The sequence below is a fragment of the Phodopus roborovskii genome, unplaced genomic scaffold (genome assembly GCF_943737965.1).
Source record: "Phodopus roborovskii unplaced genomic scaffold, PHOROB, whole genome shotgun sequence".
Taxonomy (NCBI): domain Eukaryota; kingdom Metazoa; phylum Chordata; class Mammalia; order Rodentia; family Cricetidae; genus Phodopus; species Phodopus roborovskii.
In genome coordinates, this window is record NW_026126541.1 from 24723332 (window position 1) to 24737178 (window position 13847).

The window sequence follows — 13847 nt, forward strand, 5'->3', positions numbered from 1 at the left end:
AGCAACACATGGAATTTACCTAAGGGGTAAAGCAGTTAGGGTGACTCTGATCCCTCAGTTCCTCTTGGGGCAACATCAGCTGGCCAATCCTGTCTGCATGCTTCAATTCTGATTTTCCTTAATCCTACACACAGGCTCAATGTGTAAACACAGTGTGACTACTGTGAAATGATCACACCTCTCTATACTTGGGAGTGACTACGGTATCTTTTGTTATAGGCTACCTCTATAAAAACATGGCTTCAAAATCCCAGCTAGTTAGAGGCAGGCCCTTCCTGATCTCGGTTCCTTAGCAAATGGTCCCAAAGACCGGCTTGTCAGTGAGCTGGCATCTTCTAAGGAATGTGCAAGCCACGCTTGCATCTGCCCCATGACACTAAGCCCAGTGTCTGGGCATTTCAGCAGTTGTTCTGAGGGTTCAGGGTGCTTATCCCCCATCAGCAGCTGCACTGCCTCCTGCCTCAGGAGCAGATCAGAGGAATGCTGTGGAAGAGACCCAGGCCTCTGGCCACCCAGATTAGAGAGTTTTGTGCTGAGGTCCCTATATGGTTGTGTTAGAGTGAACGGCCAGCTCCAGCCTGTCTCTGCTCCTTGTTTGGGAAGCAAGTGGGAGGGAATCAGACTAAGGGGCTATATAACCCTTCAGTATTCAGCTTCCCTGGACACCACCCACCCAGAGTGGAGAAGCCCAGCCCGCCACCGTCAGGGTAAGTGGCACCAGCCCACGGGTGTGACTGGGAGATTCCACAGGATCTTTTATTGCACAGTGTGACCAGACATTGTTTGTGGGACTCCGGATGACTCCCATGTTCTGCATTTTTGAATGAAGGTTTATACAATTAAAATGATTGTAGCTTTAGAGCTTGCATGATCTTACCTTCACATTGGCTAACATGATGCTTGGTTTAGTGGAGAAGGTGATGGAGATGGACTGAAATTTTGTTCACACATGTCACCTGTAAAACCTGTTTATACCAAATCAACTGCTCTGGTCTGCAGCCTACTATAGCGGTGAAGGCTAGCTGTATATGGTAAATTATGCATTTATTTCTACCTAGGCATAGGAAACTTGGATTTGTGTATGGTTCATATTTAGTGTGGAGGCTTTTCATCCGACGGTATTTTTAGTGCAGCTGAGGTACCTGGAAGTGAGTGTCGGGAGTGAACTGGGCCAGTTTCCAAGCCCTTTGGTTTTGGCTAAATGCATGCATTGCTTCTGGGTGTCCCTGGCTCTGACAGCTGGTGACCTATGCTGGAAATGTATATCTTGTGAGTGTGCCGGTGCCTGTACTGTTCAGACCCGAGTTTGCAGCATAGCGTAGCTTCTATACTTTCTGTAAAAAAAAGGAGGAAGGAAGTATCTCATTCAGGGGAGGACTGATTTGCATTTCTCTGCCTTAAGTGTCTTCTGTGGAGGAAGCCTTGCCTGTAACTCTGGGCTGGGTAGCTTGGGCTGGGAATGCAGTTTGCTCAGTAAGATTTTGCTCCCGTTTTGTGATTCATGACTAAATATGGTTTGCGTTTTGAGTCCCACAAGCTGGGAATGGTACTGTCCTTCCCGGCTCCCCTTCCCACCCCTCCCTAACGATTCATTTTTGGCACGAGATACACTCCACTGTGCTGCACCGAGCTCCCTGACCCGGGTGCAGTTCCAAAAGCAGACGCCAAAACTAGTGTGTTTTACCTAATTAGGAAATGCTCAGCTTCTCACTGAGCCACTCATTCAGGTTAGATAAGAGTTGTAAACTACAGCGGCAGTCCCTCTGGGGTCACACTGACTTCTTCTCTAGTGACAATGCTCCTTCCAGGGTTTATTAAGACAGGTTTTCTGTACATTTTTGGATGAAATATAAATGCATCTTTACCGAATTTGTGTAGTATTTTTCTTTCATTGGGGGAGGGGAGCAGGCAGCTTTTTCCTCTGCATATATGAAAGCATATTGGTCTCTGACCAATAGAAAGTTTATGTGGTTTATCCTTCCCAGTTTTGAGAGACTTTCCTAATTCTAAGTGGCTTATCCCATTTACAGTCCTGATGCTGGGTGCGGGAACCAGGCTTAGTGTGTGCACAGGCTCTGCTGGTCCCTTGGTGCTGGCTGCCTCCAATAGCCACACCGCCTCTGCCTCTGTCTCCTTGTAGTTACAAACTATCTTCTGATCCTCATCATGTACCAGAAAGGAAGCTAAATACAATTCAGCATCTGAAAAGGAAAGGGAAAAGCACAGAGAGGAAAGAACAAACCATGGACAAACCCTGCTTTCCATTATAGCGAGGGGAATCCACACATTGAAGTACATTCTAATTCTGAGGGCAGTGTGGAAGGAAGCCAAGATCACAAACAAAACTTCTGCGTAAGGATAACAGTCACATAATGATATCCATATGCAAAGCTTAAATAGCCTACCAAGCTTTCAAAATTCCAAGCTTAAATGTTGGTTACTTAAAATTTTCTTTTAAAACTGAAGGAGTTGGTGCTCAATTAAGATAGTAAAAACTACAAAACCCACTATTTACTGCTTCAAAAGAACCCCAGTAAATACCTTGGTGAGAATAAGTAATCTTTTTATGAAAACAAACAAAAATCACATTTGACTGTGGTCATATTATGTTACTTTCCCTAAAGAATAGCAGTTAGCACGCTGTTGGATTTTCAGATTAACGTGACTTTAATTAATGAAGGAATACTGCAACTCCCAAAACTTCAAACACCTTCTTGGGAAATTTCAATTCATGTTTCTATATTACACTAGCTCTTGTTGGCCTCAGATTCGCCTCAGTCTCTCAAGTGCTAGGATTACAGGTGTGCATCACCACACACGGTTTTGATTCATGTTCAATGTCTCCCCAAGTATACAAATCTTTTTAGATCCAAAAGAATTCTCTTTTAAACATTTAAAATGAGCTAATGTTGGAACATTTTCAAATTGTTGTATGCTGCCCATTCCTCAAAGTCTACCTTTTTGGAAAAAAATAATTAAGTTACATTTAGAAAAAAAAATGCGAGTTTGGTTTTGATATAGACAAATAAAACTAGGTAGCTCTTTAACACATGCTGAGGAATGTGTCCCTGGGGAAATCTGTTCTCTTACTCTGGAGCTGGCATTTGTGCTGTTTGTTCACTGGCTACATGCTCTGGCCAGCTTGAGAGTGTTGTAAGAGCCTGTGATGGGTCACTCGTTGTGCTGAGGGCTGGTGCTGTTAACCTGGAAGTCAGAGTTGAAGCTTATCAAAGGCTTTGCAGCCCAGTGAAAGTGTTTCAAGATAAAGAGTATGTTAGTAGAGACTTGGGGAAAGCCTCCACCTAAAATAACACAAAAGCGCCAAGAGCCCTGTCTGTGGGTGGGGGTGATGGTGAGCTCTGGATCTCTGGTACAACTCGGGCTGCTTTCTCCCTGCCTCTGTAGAACCCTGTGAAGCTGCTCTAGCTATGTGTGAAGAAGAGGACAGCACTGCCCTGGTGTGTGACAATGGCTCTGGGCTCTGTAAAGCTGGCTTTGCTGGTGATGATGCTCCCAGGGCTGTTTTCCCATCCATTGTGGGACGTCCCAGACATCAGGTAAGCCAAATTCTTGTGAAATACAGAGAGAACAGGACCATCAGCTAGATCTCTTTGTGTCAATTGTCAGATGCTTTCTGCCCAGAGTTTATATAACCTTGTGAAAAATTTATCTGCAATAGGCTTGGATATAACCTAGTGGTGCAAGGTCTCTCTCTCCTGGTGATAATCGATAATTTATTCCAGGAATAAATGTCAATTTCACATATCAGGCATAAAGAAACATGGGCAGGTTACATTTTTCTTGTATATGTTATACATATAATGTGTATAATATATGATGTCAGGTTATACATATTACTTAAAATCTGTCATTTTCTCATGCATGCTATCTAGATACAGCCACTATGTGACCATTGTCCTCGGCAGCATCGGCAGCATCAGAAATCATTTTAAGCTGCCCTTATGTACATCATCACTGATGCTGGGAAAGAAATTAAAACCAAACTCAGCCTCACGGCGTTTGGTTTTAGGAAAAGGGAAGCACTATTACTAAGTGTAACTTCATATCATGTTAGCTATCAAAGAAATCACCAACTCTCCAGTTTCAGGAAAGAATTGACTCACAGTATGTTGAACTGTTCTAGGGAGTAATGGTGGGGATGGGACAAAAAGACAGCTACGTGGGCGATGAAGCACAGAGCAAAAGAGGGATCCTGACCCTGAAGTACCCGATAGAGCACGGAATCATCACCAACTGGGATGACATGGAAAAGGTACCGAGAATGTTCTGTAGGCTGAGTCTTTCGGAAACAGAATTCCAGAGCCCCCGAGAATCACAACAGGCTGCCTCGTGGGGCAGCTGCAGAAGATAGATGGATAGCTATCGTTGCTCAACTGCACTGTTGATTCGTTATTGTTTAACTTGGATTATTACTCACTGAAGAAAATCTTGACAAATGTCCTTTTGAAAATAAGTTTCTTGGTGGGAGGCAGTTCTGTCGGTGAGAGAAGCCCTTTGCTAACGAGGGATTGATTTTCTTCCACAACCATTGGGCTACCTCTGAGTGCAGGAATCCACGGAGCACCAAGTGTCCAGAGCTAGAATTCTGGGAAGACCCTTAGCCAGCCCATTCCTGAATGACTTTTGTTAATTTTCCCTGAGCAGTTTTCTTAATTTTCACAAAACCACAGTGGATTATGACTGACAAATTTTTAAACAAATACTTTAAAATTCTCTTTCTGTGTCACATTGAGTAAGACCTTTGCTCCCAGACAATACAGAAAGAGCCAGAAGAAAGTGGAGTTAAATCTAAGGGTTAAAGAGATTATTACTAGGCATTTTTGAAACACTAGCAGCAGCAGCAGCAACAACAACAACAAAACAAAAGGAAGATAAGAAAGAGACATTTTTTAAATGCAGCAGAACACACTAAACCTGCAGCATCTGCTTTTTTATTTGCCTGTTTATTAGCTTTTATCCACCCAAACACATCTATTCACCCACACATGCTCACATGTATCATTTAAAAATAAATCCTACACGACATACTCCTAAATGTTTGCTAATTATGTGTACACCTTCCTTTCTCTGCAAGGGCTGCCCATCTGTAGCTTCAGTTAATCTCATTGTGGGCTTGGTGCAATGGCATTTTGGACCATGCAGGTGCCAGCAACACCAACGGGAAAGGGTCCTTCAGGCGTCTCTCCATGGAGACAGTAGCAGGGATGATCCAGGAAAGAGAATAGTGGAATGGAAAAGGACCTGCATTCCTCGTATTTAAATTTAGAACATATTCTGGAGAAAAGGAGTGAAGGAAGGATAGGGTTTTAAAAACCTGTTTTAACTACAGTGTGTAATAGGTGACTGGGGTCCTTGAGCACTCTGAATTTTTTTTTTTTTCCATTTTATAGAGCAGTGTGTCTTGTTATCTATTGGTGGGATAAGGTGAAGGGATTAAGGAATAGTTGGCCACTGATTTTTAATGTACTGAAGAATTATGAAGATGGTTTTCCAAACTGCTCAGCCCTACCCTTTCTTCCTTTCACTACCCCCTCGTCCCTTCACCCCCCCACTGCACCCACCAAGGGGCAGGGCTTGCCAGTGTCCCTTTCTTGGATGGAAACCACAAAACTAAAAGCAGGAAACCTAAATCATGACAGAGTCTTTAAAGTTGGTTTTACTTTTGTTAGCTTGCAAACTGTCGTCAGGCATGCTTGTTTACTCCTGGGTAAATCTTGTATTCCTAATGCTGCTGGACAACAATCCTTCCTTGAAAGGTGTCCCACAATGGGTTTCCCTTTTCCCTGCTCTCTAGATCTGGCACCACTCCTTCTATAATGAGCTTCGTGTGGCCCCTGAAGAGCACCCCACCCTGCTGACGGAGGCACCACTGAACCCCAAGGCCAACCGGGAGAAAATGACCCAGGTAAACATTTGCTCCAGAATGCAACACTATTGGATTGGGGGTAAGGTTAACTAAAGTTAAGACTATAGCATGGCAGAGAGAAGATCCTAAGTGGCAGTTCACCAACAGTCCAGCCAATTGGAGACCCTAAAGGCCATGGATTATGACAGTGCTCATTCACATCCTTACCACAAAAAAACTAGACCATTTTGCCTCAAAGGGCAAGAAAGAAATTTAAAGGTTTAATTAAGGAAGGGACTTACTTGGGATTAGAAACTTCCAATAAGTCATTTCAAAATACAGTACAATAAGTAGGAACTGAATTTGTCACTGAAAACTACTTAATTTCCGAGAGCCCCAGTTTTTCTGTTTTTTTTTTTGGGGGGGGAGTATCAATACTATTATTTTTCAAGAACAGACATGCAGACTGATGCAGAAATGATATGTGAATATCATGGCGTGTGGCACAATAAACATCCAAAGATTAGTAGGAATTACTGTCACCATTGTCTGTGTGATACGTAGGACCCTACAGCAAGAGACTGTCCAGTGAACAAGCATCTAATGTCAGTTCCAAACAGGCCTTGGTCAAGCACATAGTGTTTCAAGTGCATGCTAATGCCTAGTGCGGTGAAGTAGGGACTCTCATGACCAAATTAAGGCTCAGGCACACTAAGTGATTTTCCTAAAGTCATGATGTTAGGAGTGGCAGTAACCTGGAGTTGACCCATGGCTTTTCTGCTGAAGAATCACAAATACATACATCCTCCTCCTGGGAAGAGCACACCAGCTGCTCTGGGAATCACTCTACCGTGGAAGAAATGATAGTTCCAGTAACAATCACCATCCTGTGAATTGTGTCAAGGCAGAGAAATGACTGAAAACTGATTTCTAGCAAATGTCAGACATCCCTTCAGGTTTATGCACTAGAGAGTGTTGCTAATATGGGAGTTGGCAACATCTCCGGATGCAGGAGGAGCCTAGTGTGGTTCTGGCTTTAATCTAGTCCCTGAACTGTATGGACCAATGGATTGCATTTTGACATGTGGCCTTCTATTCCATGATATAGGTCCTATACCCCAAGATCATATTATCTCCCGCTCTAGCTATGAGGGCCTGATTCCAGGGCTGGCATTGGTCTACAATTGCATAAAAACATGGAAAAGATTAAACTGAACCTGAGACAGATCACACAGTCAGGGTTATTCCAAGCCAGTCTGATCATTGGGCTTTTTTTTTTTTTTATATTCCTCCGATATTATCTTGTCCTTTTCTTTTTGTCTTTGATACAGTTAATAACTCAGATTCTCTCTGAGAGTCCACTTAGTCCAAAACCCTGCTCCCTTTACATGTGAGAGATAAGGCAAAAACAAACATCATAGTGAATCTTATCACATCCAATTCAGGACCAAGACTAGAGCCTGCAGCTAGCCACTCCTCACCTTGCCAGGTCTTGTGTTCATGCAGCTGGCTCCTTTCCTCTCCTGACAGGTCACCCATGTGATGGCCTGTCTATTGTGGCCCGCATTTTTCTTTCTCATGGGATCAGGTCTGCCTTGGCCTTCCTTCCTTTGCTCTTACGTGTCTGGAGGATCTGCACCAGGCAAGGGGGTGTGCTCTTTGTCAAACTGACCACATTGTCTACTTAACCCTCTCATTCCTTTGCAGATTATGTTTGAGACCTTCAACGTACCTGCCATGTATGTGGCCATTCAGGCTGTGCTGTCCCTGTATGCCTCTGGACGCACAACTGGTAGGTAGCCAGGGGAGGTGGGACTCTTAGTCAAACGAATCCACAAGAAAATGAGAGATTTGAAGGCTACAGCCTCCGGGGTTGTGACAAATATGAAGCAAATTAGAACCGACAGAGACGGTCCCACCATAAAACAAAAACAAAAACCTTGCCTTTTTCAAAGTCAGCCCTGGACCCCACTTCTTTACCAAGACATTTTCAGTGGTTTCAGTCTTCCTCTTCCCATCTCCCCCAAGCACTATGTCATGCCCCACCCCCTTCCATCAAATGCATTCTTTCTTCCTTTCATATAAGGGGCTTAGGAATTACTGATTCCCCGTCTTCAGTATACTAGAACAGAAGCCACTGCACACCAGCTGATGTTGTGACTTATGGCCTCCGCAATTGTCCCCTAGGTATTGTGCTGGACTCTGGAGATGGTGTTACTCACAACGTTCCCATCTATGAGGGGTATGCCCTGCCCCATGCCATCATGCGTCTGGACTTGGCTGGCCGAGATCTCACCGACTACCTCATGAAGATCCTGACTGAACGTGGCTATTCCTTCGTGACTACTGGTAAGGTCCAGGAGAGGTCAAGGGAAGAGGATGGAAGACAGCATGCTGCTCACAGTTACTTAGTGGAAGGAGTGCTGTCACTCAAAAGGGGTCATGGAGTCACAGAGAAAGCTCAGCTGGTAAAACCATTTGCAGTGCAAGCATGACAACCTGATGTGAATTCCTGAAGCTTTTCTTGCTTTGTGATTGTAAAGTTAGGACAGTTTCTTTGAGAGCAGCTATTGACATTGCTATAGATAGTAGGCAAGTCAGAGTGAACATCCATTTGTAAGTATGCTGTTAGACACAAAATCCAGGGTCTTGCATTTGCTAGCAGATCACTCCACCACTGAGCTACACCCACAGAGCTACTTGTATATTTTTTAGTTTCTGCATTTATTAATAGAAAAGAAAGTATAAAGATAGGAAGGTGTGGTTGGCAACCTTTGGAGACATCTAACAGGACTCGAGTTCTAACTCGTTACCCTTTAGCCATGTAACTTGGACACTAACCAGCCTTGTTAAGCTGTAGTCCTTTTATCTGTGAAATGGGCCCAGTCACAGATTCTGCCTCCTGTGACCACGATGAATATGAAATACTACAATGGCTGTAGAATGCTCTGCCAAGAGTAAGCGCTCAATAATTGCTTGCCATTTTTAATACAGACCTAGCAGGCAGTGGTGTGTGTGTGTGTGTGTGTGTGTGTGTGTGTGTGTGTGTGTGTGTGCCACTCACACTCCCTGGACAAGAGGCCAGTGCTGGAACACACAGAAATTCTAGTGTGTCCTCCGTGATCATATCCCTATTTGCCCGAATCCTCACAAATCTACACTTGTCCACATTTTAGGCTTCTGGACATACTGTTTGAACCCTGACAAACAGTATGATGTTGAATTAATTTATTCTTGTCCACACCACCCAAAGAATCGGGTGGAATTAGGGCTTTGGAATCTTAAGGCCTAGAAGCCTGAGTAGCAGGCAGCCACCGTTTCCATATTTCTCTCCAAATGGACCACCAAACTGGAGCTGGCCTGAGCTTAACATCTGCTTCATTTTGAAAATCAAGGAATGTATCAGAGATCAAGCCACTACACCTGGGCAGGGAAACAAAGATCTTTGAGGCAGTTTGAAAGCTCTGAGACTTCTGAGGAGCTGGTTCAGCATTAGAGTGACAAAGGGCGGGTTGCCTTTAGCCCCTGTGCAGACCCTAATGTGTATCTTGTTTGTACGTGTTTGCCAGCTGAGCGCGAGATTGTTCGTGACATCAAGGAGAAGCTGTGCTATGTAGCTCTGGACTTTGAAAATGAGATGGCCACTGCTGCCTCCTCATCTTCCCTGGAGAAGAGCTATGAGCTGCCTGATGGGCAGGTGATCACCATTGGGAATGAACGCTTCCGCTGCCCCGAGACCCTCTTCCAGCCATCTTTCATTGGTAGGCACTGGCGAGTGGAGTCTTCCTGTTCTATACCCAGCCAGCCCTGGCTACCGGTACCCATTTGCAGCAGAAATGAATCGGGGCTTCAGAAACGGCAGTTCTACAGTAGGGAACATGCAATTTCAAAATGAGAAGAATCCAGGGAGCCAAGACAGGACTTGACTGCCTAGGAAATCTCTTAAGCCGTGGTCAAGACAAGCATGTTCTCCACATATAATGTACAAGACACATGTTATCTATGTTTAGGATGTAATGGAGCACAGGGATGGTTGGGGAAGAGGAACTGAGTGCTGTGAGTTTGGGAATGCTGGGTGGGAGTGGGGGGCGGGGGCAGGGACAGGGCAGAACAACTAGAGAGCACCTATCCCATACTGGCATGACAGAGTCACAGAGGGCTTCCCAGGGGCGTCCTCTTTGGAAGCTGGGGGCCTGAACTTGAGACTTTGTCCTATTTTCACGATTTTGAGAATGTCACTTAACCTCTCTGAGGCTCGGTTACTTCCCGCTAGGAAAGCTGGAAGATTTATAGCAGAGTTGTGTAGCACCCTCATCCCACAATTCTGTCAGTCATGTTGCTACTACTATAACAAGATGACAGCGCTAAGAAGAATGAGGGCGCCACCTAGAGGCTTATCACAAAAATGTCTGCATCAGGACTCAACAAGAAAATCAGCCCCTCTCCTCCCAAAAATACCTGTACTAAGATTGCATAAAAAGCATCTTCCGTAGCTGGGCGTAGTAGTTCATGCCTTTAATCCCAGTACTAGACAGGCAAAAGCAAGAAGATCTCTATTGGTTTGAGACCAGCTTGTTCTATAGCAAGTTCCAGGCCAGCTAAGGGTACATAGGGAGACCTATGTTTTAAAAATGCGAAATTCAAAACCAAAACCAAGACATAAAAAAAAAAAAAAAAAAAAAAAAAAGAATAAAAAACTCAAAAAATTTAAGTACAGGAAACACTTCTGATGATCCCATAATTCCACCTTGGGTGTTGGAGGTGCAAAATAAAATAACAGCCTGGGAGAGATGGGGGTGTTCTGATCAGTGTCTCTGGCCCTCCCTTTCACGGATCACCTGAAGGCCTAGCCCCCTTTTCAAGCCATATATAGCAGGATGTCTACTGAGATGTCAGTGTTAGCATGTTGTAACCTCTCTCTGGAAGTGCTGTCCTGAGCCTCCTCATTAGATAAGACACAGGAGGGCAAGGCCCTTTGGTCTCCTGGATGGTTGTTTCTAGTTCTTGATACCTGCCAGCCTCACCCAGGAAAAGATTGGTCCATGTTCAACCCAAGTTTTTCCCAGCACCCAAGGACCATGGTCTGTGTCTCTTTTCCAGGGATGGAGTCAGCTGGTATCCATGAAACCACCTATAACAGCATCATGAAGTGTGATATCGACATCAGGAAGGACCTCTACGCTAACAACGTCCTCTCTGGGGGCACCACCATGTACCCAGGCATTGCTGACCGGATGCAGAAGGAGATCACAGCTCTGGCACCCAGCACTATGAAGATCAAGGTACCATACTAAGACCCTCTGACTCACAAAGCAGGGGGAGGGACAGTTCTACAGTAGCCACCAGCAACGTGGGGCAGCCTAACAAGTTCTCTGTTGTTTCCCAAAGGGAATCAGGCTAAGGTGAGAGTGATTTTGACTTAAACACATACCCCTTAAAATAGGATCTGAGGAAGCCTTTCCGGAGGACTGCGTGGTGGAAGGGGATCCACCACTTCTGGAAGGGCTCGAGTTCTGTTGATCCCTGTCTGACCAGCTAGAATCCCCCTCCCTCCAATGGCTGAGCTCCCTGAAGAAACTACTCAGTTGGAGTTTGAGAACAGGCAACAGGATTTGGACAAGCCTCAATTCTCTGATTTGACTTCTTAAATGGAAATGGGGGCCCAGTATGGTCAGAGAGCACAGAGAGCCACTAAAATGGGGACACCAAGATGACAAGTTGACGGAATGGGCCTGAGTGAGGGTAGGAAGGCCCTGCACCATTTTGTAACTTTCTGGAAATCTAAAATTATCGCCAAACACCCGCACTATGGGAAGTAAAAATGTGTAGCTTCAAAACAAAACTCCTGTGGGGACCAGTTTTAAAATTAAACCTGATACTGACACAGCCACTTGTGACCATTACTGAACAGTCCCCTGAGCCTATAGCTGTTTTGTATGTAACCTGAGAACCAATGGATACCTACCCTTCGAAATTGTTACAGAAATCAAATAAGCTACTACCTGTAAAACACTTAGAACATGGTCGACACAGTGAGAGCTCAGTGAATGAGAAAGTATTGAATGCTGAACCAGAGCTTGAGGTCAGACAGAAGGAAAACCTGTGCCCAGCATTACAGGACACTGTTCACTGGTGCATCCACTGCTAGCCAAGCAACTAAGACCAGAGTGCAATGTGGTGTTTCTCAGCTCAGTTTGAGTTGCTGTGGCATATCACACCCTGGCCTGATTCTCTGCACTTTCCCTAAACTAATAACTTAACACAACTACTAAAAAAAAAAAAAAAAAAAAAAAAAACCAACAACAAAAAAGCATTTGGTTGGGATTTCAGAAAGCAGTGGCCAAATTAATCAGTTGAAAGAATACTTGCATGGTAAGTTCTGGAGCAATTACAATATCCCTGCCCATATTAGGATTTCTACGGAAAGTGTAGGCCCTGCTGAGCTCTTAGGCATCAGCTCCTGAAATCTCTCCTGGAGACACTGTCAGGGCTTTTATGCAGAGGCCCCATGTGATCCAAGGCCAGATTGGGTTTACCCAATAAAGGAATGGAGGAATTAGGGATGATTTGGCATAGGTTGCATGAAAACAATAAACAGAAAGATCAGTGGGTTCACTGGGGAATCTATGCCCCAGCTTGAGAAGAATGCCCTTGTTTCCCAGGAAGGACCAACAGGAGGCACTTCCTCTTGGCACTAATGCTGTCCTTTTCTTATCCTGACAGATCATTGCGCCCCCAGAGCGCAAGTACTCTGTGTGGATTGGAGGATCCATCCTGGCGTCCCTATCTACCTTCCAGCAGATGTGGATCAGCAAACAGGAATACGATGAAGCTGGTCCCTCCATCGTCCACCGCAAATGTTTCTAAGCCCCCTCCCTGCACATGGCCGGGAATATCCTGTGGTTCAGTGCCTTCAATTCCTTTCTAAATCATTCCTATCCAAAGCTTTGACTTGCTACTCGTATTTTTTTTTTTTTTTTTTTAAATAAATCAGACCTGTGCTACCCTTCATTTCTAGCCCTGGGCTATCATCAACACTGAGTTGATCATTTCAGTTAGAAGGGACTCATTTATATATGGCGTGGGGCCCTCTAGTGGCCAAGAAAAGATGTAACACAATTAGAATGACAAGTTCCCAGGCAATGGATAAAAATCACTTCATATTTTCGGTTGTGAGATTAGCCTTTAACGGCTGAGCTATTTCACAGGTCTCCCTATGTATTCTTAGTTGCCCTGGAACTTGCTATAGAACAAGCTGTTCTCAAACCAAAAGAGATCCACTTGCTTTTCCCTGAGCATGTGGGGGAGGGGAGAGGGAATTAGGAAAAAGAGGAGAGAGGTGGACATGAGGGAACAGGAAGATTGAGTCAGGGAGAGACTAGAGGGGAGCAAGAAAAGAGATACCATAATAGAGGGAGCCATTATAAGTTTAAAGAGAAATCTGGTACGAGGGAAATGTCCAGAGATCTACAAAGATACTCCAACTAACAATCTAAGCAATAGTGGAGAGGCTACCTTAAATGCCCTTCCCAGATAATGAGATTGATGACTACATTATATACCATCCTAGAGCCTGCATCTAGTAGCTGATGGAAGCAGAAGCAGACACCCACAGCTAAGCCCTGAGCTGAACTCCTGGAATCCAGTTGCAGAGAGGGAAGAGTGATGAGCAAAAGGGGTCAAGACCAGGCTGAGGAACCCACAGAAACAGCTGACCTGAACAAGGGGGAGCTCATGGACTCCAGTCTGATAGCTGGGAAACCAGCATAAGACCAACAACCCAGAACCCCTGAATGTGGGTGTTACTTAGGAGGACTGGGCAGTCTGGTAGTGGATCAGTATTTATCCCTAGCATAAGAATGGACTTTGGGAGCTCATTTCGCATAGAGGGATACTCTCTCAGCCTAGACACATAGGGGAGGGCCTAGGCTCTGCTCCAAATGATATGACAGATGTTGAAGACTCCCCATGGAAGGCCTAA

At 44.8% G+C, this 13847-nt stretch overlaps 1 protein-coding gene across 1 annotated transcript; it reads left to right on the plus strand.

Moving 5' to 3' along the window:
- Positions 1-355: 355 nt before the first annotated feature.
- On the plus strand, positions 356-12875 carry Acta2 (actin alpha 2, smooth muscle). The gene is made up of 9 exons (XM_051199642.1): positions 356-707; positions 3406-3557; positions 4145-4273; positions 5816-5926; positions 7574-7658; positions 8054-8215; positions 9436-9627; positions 10967-11148; positions 12590-12875. Exons 1-9 carry the CDS (start codon positions 371-373, stop codon positions 12731-12733), a joined length of 1494 nt encoding a protein of 497 aa, XP_051055599.1. The 5' UTR covers positions 356-370; the 3' UTR covers positions 12734-12875.
- Positions 12876-13847: the final 972 nt, after the last annotated feature.